Genomic DNA, 6,267 nt, shown 5'->3' with positions numbered 1-6,267 from the left:
ACAGGCTTGTCTGTTTGAGCAACTGGCTCAGTGCAAAGAAGTACACAGGGTTGGGAGAGAGTGTAAGAGAGAGAGAGAGGTTCCAGGTTGTTGTGTTGAGAATATTCAGGAGAATATTTGTCATTGTTCCAATGATAATAAACAAACACTTGCATAAAGCGTATTTGTCCACTCTAATGTAGATAAGAGTATTACAAATATTCCTCTAAGGTACATTTAGAACGGATACAAAATGTGTGATTGATCGCGATTAACTATGGACATCATGCGATTTAAATATTTGTAATCGACTGACAGCCCTAGCAAAAATATATCAGTAAATATTCCACTGGTGAATGTCTGAAGCTAATAAGTGTTATCAAAAGCGGTTGCTAAGAAGTGACTAAATGACACAACCTTTCCTCATCATGGTGAAAATGAGCAGTTTGTTTGTTTTGTTTGTTTGTGCTTTTACTTCTAGTGATTGCTTTGGGCTTCAAATATTATAAAGTGATGTTAAAATGTGAGATTATCCTACTGAATAAAACGTGTAAGTATCATGAACATTTGTTTGCCACAGATCTTCTTTCCTGTAATATTCCAAAATTCTATTTTAAAGTCATTTTTAAAGCCCTCAAAATCTCAAAAATGTACCCGCATCTTTTTAGTTGAATCTTCATCCACCTGCCGAAGTCTACTGAAGCTAGATTGCGGATTTCCCCAATTTTTCAAATCTTAATTCTAAGCTTGGCTAAATGGATCCTAATTCCAAATCAGTACTAAACACAAGAAATATAACGAGCGTATCTCACAATATGTTCCCCAAATAATTGTAAGTTTTGTTCATTTATTTGAAAGTAAATAATTGTTTTTAGATATAGCCTACTAAATGTGTCTTTAAAATGTGTTTATTCACATTTACAGCCGTAAGTAAATCAAACACTTACATATTTTTACAATATTACTTATTATAAGTCACTTTGGATAAAAGCGTCAGCTAATTGAAATGTTATGTTATAATATTGAATTAATCTGTCATCACAGTATAACTACTGTAGAAAATCCAACACAAGCGTCTTTATTTATACGTCAAATAAATACAACCAAATTATTTTAATAGTGAATTTAATTAGATAGTGAAAGTGCTACAAAAAATAGGAATATACTTTTGAAATGAAGCCATGAGCAGTTATAATACAGCAGTTGTTGATGACTTGATATGAGCTTTGCAGTAACCCAGGGATCCCTTTAAAAAGCGTTTTGTCACTGCAGCGTGCCAAAGTGGTTTGATGGACTGAATAAAGGCTGTGAGGACTGAACTATCACGATGAATGAACTACCAGTAGTTTCTGCATGTAGGAGTTGAGCCACTTCTGTCTCTCCATGGATGTGAGGAGTTTACTCTTCTCCCTGAAGGCAGCGTCGTCCGCCACCACCATGTTCCTCTTCATGCTGGCACCGTGCGTCCACTCTGCAGGCAACGCCCCCCGCACGCTGGAGACACACACGAGGCCCCAGGATCAATCCAGGTACCAGAGTATAGGAAAATATATGACTTAACTTTAAAATGTCTCCACATAATGTCATTTGTTGCCGAGTGTTATCTCAATCGGAACCATTTCAACAAAGAGAGTTTTGATGGCCTCTTAAAGAAGCGTGGGATAATGGGAGTTGTTGTCTTCAACACAATTTCCGTCATTCCAATGAGCTTCCTGTGAGGATCTTTTATATATATATATATTGGTTTAGAGTTGGCAATTAATTTGTACAGTGAGTACCAGTTACTTTTATTAACTGTGAGGACAGACATAAATCATTTGTTTAGCTTGTAAAAAAAAAATTGTTTACAAATCAAAACTCTTGATGAATACATACCCAGAATAAAAAGCTTAGAATCTAGCAGTCATTTCTGAATATTAATAATATCTTGGTGGCACTTCGGTGTTTCTATACATTAAAGGTGACCTATCATGCAAAATGCACTTTTATACATGAATATGTATCCCCGGTGTTCCAGGGAACTCACCAAGTGTCAGAAAACACAACCCTCTCTATTTTCCTCCATACCCAAATCTCTTAAAAAGAGGCTGCAACGGATCTGATACAGACTGATCCAGATTTGAACACTTCTATGACGTCACAAAAGTGGCGCTACGGCTATTGGGCCAACTCCACCAATCAGGAGGAGACAGCCACGGACATTGCCGTTCGAAAGCGCTGGAGACGCTGTAGTACATATGCCAGGCCTGTAGATGGTGCTGTTCTCACAGAATCAGCCCATGCAAAGACAGTGTTAAATTGAGCGAAATGAGGAATGGCTAAAATGCATGATCTGTTTGGTTTTTTGAAAAATAAAAAGTATAAATATGCCTTTATATAGGTATGGTCCTACACTATATTATTCAAATATAGCATGATAGGTCCACTTTAAGTGAACTTATATTAATAGCAGGTTTCTTTAAAGTTCTCCTGGCTCTAGCTTCATATTTATAGTACTATCATCTTTCACATCTAATTTTCAAATAAACCAGCGCATCAAATAATGAAATACCCTATAACAGATGTGGGAACATATTAGTTATAACTTTAGCACTTGCGGCAGTGCTGTGCCTGGCCAAATTGGGGCCCTAAGTGACATTTTGTAATTTCACATTAGGTTCTCAGACATACAAATCTGTCAGTAAATACCCCACTAGTGGATGTCTGAAGCCTCTATGGGGCATTAAAACAGTGGTTGCTAACAAGTGTTCAAATGAGACGACTTAACCTAATCACTCCCAACATTATCTGCCTTTAGCCTAGCGGTGGAGACATGAAGTCATGTAACTGTGATTTACTTTGTGTGTAGTCTAACATTAGCTATTTATACCTGGCTATTGCATTTACTCTTTCACTATTTTAAAAGAGAGCCCTTCCTTTAAAAAGACCTCATCACTGCAACACATTATGGCATTTCCGCGTACTAACTACTAACTAGACAGTTACCTTTTCTCTGCCCTCTCAGGGCCAAACAGCCACGCCTCTCTCATCAGTCCTGCCTTGTTATTGGCTCCTGCGCCGAGGCTGGGCGCTGACATCATTTCAATGCTCCAATCACGGAGAGAGATGAAGGGGAAGAGGACATCCCATTCCTCTCGTTTAGGTTGCTCTGAATCACTTCTGGAATCAGAAAAGAATAACTATTAAACTTATTGAAATCTCCGATATGTATTTTTTTGTATTAAGTAGGAATATCAAAACAAATACAACATATAAGGGTATTCATGTATTGTTAGTTAGTTCACTCACTGTTATATTACAGTCATATAGCTATAACCTTGATCACATTTAGTGAGTAAGCACCTGAGATGAAGTCGATGCTGAGGAAAGCCAGATGTCACCAAGATCATACCCAGAATGCAAAGCAACAGGAAGGACATCCGAGGAAAAGCCAGCAGATCAGACATCCTAACAAAAATTAAACAATGAACATAGTACAATTTACATGTTAACTGAGTTGCGTATTTATAATCTTCCAATTTATTTCCAATAAAATAAGGTAAAAACAATAAAAGCAGAAATTTATTTGTATCTTTATGAATGCTAGTATGTTTTCTACATTTTGAATTTAACACACAATTCTCTCTCACTATTACGCTACCAAATTGCTGTTTTTTCCTTAGAATTATTTAAATTCGGTGCTAAGGCTTGTTATAATTTACACAAGATAATGTGTAATGCCCAAAATTCCATGTAATCTCATTATACCATATATTTGAAAAAAGGTTAACTTAGGATATGTCATCATTTCTATGTAATTCCCTTTGAGTCCTCCCAAAGATCTTGAAAATAGAAAACAGAAATCTACTGAAATGTGCCCGACGATTTAGAAGCTGCTCTATTTATATATATATATTTGTCTATTTATGAATTATTAACTAAACCTAACTTTTGAAAATCGTCTTTTTATTTTGTATGTGTGGAGACAAATTGTGTCAGTCACGGTCACAATCTTTCTTCTTGAAAAACAAATAGAATTGATTTGAATGCATTCTTAAGCTGCAACGCAACTTAAAGTAATTAGTTTCATGCAAATAGGGTTGGTTAGGGTTAGGATGGGATGTTATAGTTGTCAGAAGGCAGGCAATACGCTGATTTCTTACCTGGTTCTCAGGTCGTCTTGATGCTTGTCTGAAGGCTCAAGGCTGGACCACAAAGATTAAAGGTCAGGCGTCACACCAGCAGAGAAGGATTCCAGTGCAAACAACAAATCACAGCGACAGAAATGACTACTCTACTTGCTGTCAGGTACGTTTGTTACTGCTTCCTACCTTCTTTATTCTCCTGTTTTTTCTGATTACAAAGAAGATTAAATAAAAACTTGAATTTCCACTTCTACTTGGTTCTGTTAGCGTCTCTCTTTATCGTACATACTTATATACCCTGGACTGCCGTGTTTTTAACCCCAGCCTCCAAACCCACCCACCCACACATATACGCAAGCGTACACATCCTTCACCAGATCAAACTATCTTTGAGTTTAGTGTGCAGGAGGACAGCCCCGGGGGAAGTGTGTTAGCTTGTTAGTGTCCTGTTTCAATGACTCTTAGTCACGGTGCTGGTCAGAGCCCACCATCTTATTATTTAAAATCTATATAGTGCGTGTTTGTATTTATGCAAGGGTGGTCATTCATATTCTGTGGCAGGTTGTATACTGGTTGGACGAAGTCTACGGCATTCCTGTTTTACTCCTGGTCCATTATAGAATATTCTAGAAAACACACGTTTGAAATAGATAGCACATTTATCTTACTTTTTAATTACTTGTGTCAAAGTTAGTGGAGTAGGGTGGACCCAAATGCAGGAAACTGATAGATTGAATGGAAAAATGACTTACACAACGAACAAGGATCCAACCAAGACTGAACAAAAACCAGGGTTGCGAATTGTTGAAAGGGCTAATTGTCACTTTTGCTTTGGAGAATTCTTAACGGCGTGAAATAAAGGAAGTGACAGTCATGATAAGAGCTGTTAGGCTTCTCTAGGTGATAGGAAAGAAGCTTCAGTTTTCTTCTTTAGCTCACTGGACCATCCTTTCTGAAAGGAAAGGAGATAATGGTGTCCCACATTTGTTGCACCCGCATCATTTCAAATGATGCACCATTGGACTGTTCACGGAAACAAACGATCGTGACAGGGAAATGCTGATCTTGTAAGTTACGGTGCTAATTAAGCATTTTACAAATAATGCCCTAACTTGCAAAAGTGCTTTTATGTTTTCAAACGTTCACCACTATCTTAAACCAAAAGGGAAATATGAGTGGGAAACCTACTTATGTGTTCATTGCATTGCATATGAGTCCATCAGGTCCATGAACTCCCCCTCAGCCTACTAAATCATAAACCTGAGAAAAACGTCCGAAACCAATGTCATCCTTGATATTCAGTGCTGCATTTTGTTGGACTAATGTGTTTTAGAAAATGTTGGAAAACACCTTGTTAGTATGCATGTCAGTATTTAAATACCTTCCATCTCCACCAGCTTTGCAGGAAATGTATATATATGATATGATGTATAAAAGGATGTTTCTATTCACACAAACCTATATTTGAAACTTTGTACCTGGGTCATGAAACACTTTCTGTGTGGATGGACTAAAATGGAAAATAGATAAAAGCTGAGAGGGTGGAGATTTCCGAGAGTTTGTCAGCATGCAGGAAGCTTATTACCATTTAAGGACCTCGTTATGGGCCTGGTTGGAAATAACGACCTGCAGACAGGAAGCAGCTGGCCTTAACAATGGCTCTGCAACACACGTCTTTTATAGATAACTAGCGGAAGTCACAAAGTAGTATCACCTCACAACACCTATGTTCTCATCAAAGACAATGTCATCTCCCATTGGTACCATTGTCACTGAATTGCTTAACAGAATCAAAATACTTTATTTATCTCAAGGGAAAATAAGGTTTTGTGACAGTTGGACCATTTTAGAATAAAATACATAAATATTTATAAATACAGAAGAAGTTGAAGTAAAAATGTGCAGTGCGTCTTATGCACAGGAACGAGGCAGGACGTATTCCACAGCACAGAGACCTCTCAAGGCTCATGGTGAAGACTCTTGGTTCAATCCCTCTTGGCCCGAAGAGTCCAGGGGCCTTCGATGGAACGCTGCCATGTATATCCTCATGCATTGCATACACTCAAAAAATTCCTTCTGACTCCTAGCAAATGCGACTACTTTTTATTAACCAGTAATCTTAAATTGCCCATGATGAGACGACTTTCTCCATAAGTCTGGACTC

The 6,267-nt window shown here is 37.7% G+C and overlaps 1 protein-coding gene across 1 annotated transcript; it reads right to left on the bottom strand.

Annotated features, from left to right (window-relative positions):
- Nucleotides 1–1,135: 1,135 nt before the first annotated feature.
- pth2 (parathyroid hormone 2) lies at nucleotides 1,136–4,341 on the bottom strand. The gene is made up of 4 exons (XM_010773384.1): nucleotides 4,122–4,341; nucleotides 3,322–3,426; nucleotides 2,965–3,138; nucleotides 1,136–1,473 (listed from the first exon to the last, which is right to left on the bottom strand). The coding sequence occupies exons 2-4, from the start codon at nucleotides 3,423–3,425 to the stop codon at nucleotides 1,302–1,304; spliced, it is 450 nt and encodes a 149-aa protein (XP_010771686.1). The 5' UTR covers nucleotide 3,426; nucleotides 4,122–4,341; the 3' UTR covers nucleotides 1,136–1,301.
- Nucleotides 4,342–6,267: the final 1,926 nt, after the last annotated feature.

This window comes from Notothenia coriiceps, unplaced genomic scaffold (genome assembly GCF_000735185.1).
Source record: "Notothenia coriiceps isolate Sejong01 unplaced genomic scaffold, NC01 NC01_scaffold00012511, whole genome shotgun sequence".
Taxonomy (NCBI): domain Eukaryota; kingdom Metazoa; phylum Chordata; class Actinopteri; order Perciformes; family Nototheniidae; genus Notothenia; species Notothenia coriiceps.
The sequence above is the reverse complement of the archived record's forward strand: the minus strand, read 5'-3'. Positions and strand labels throughout refer to the sequence as shown.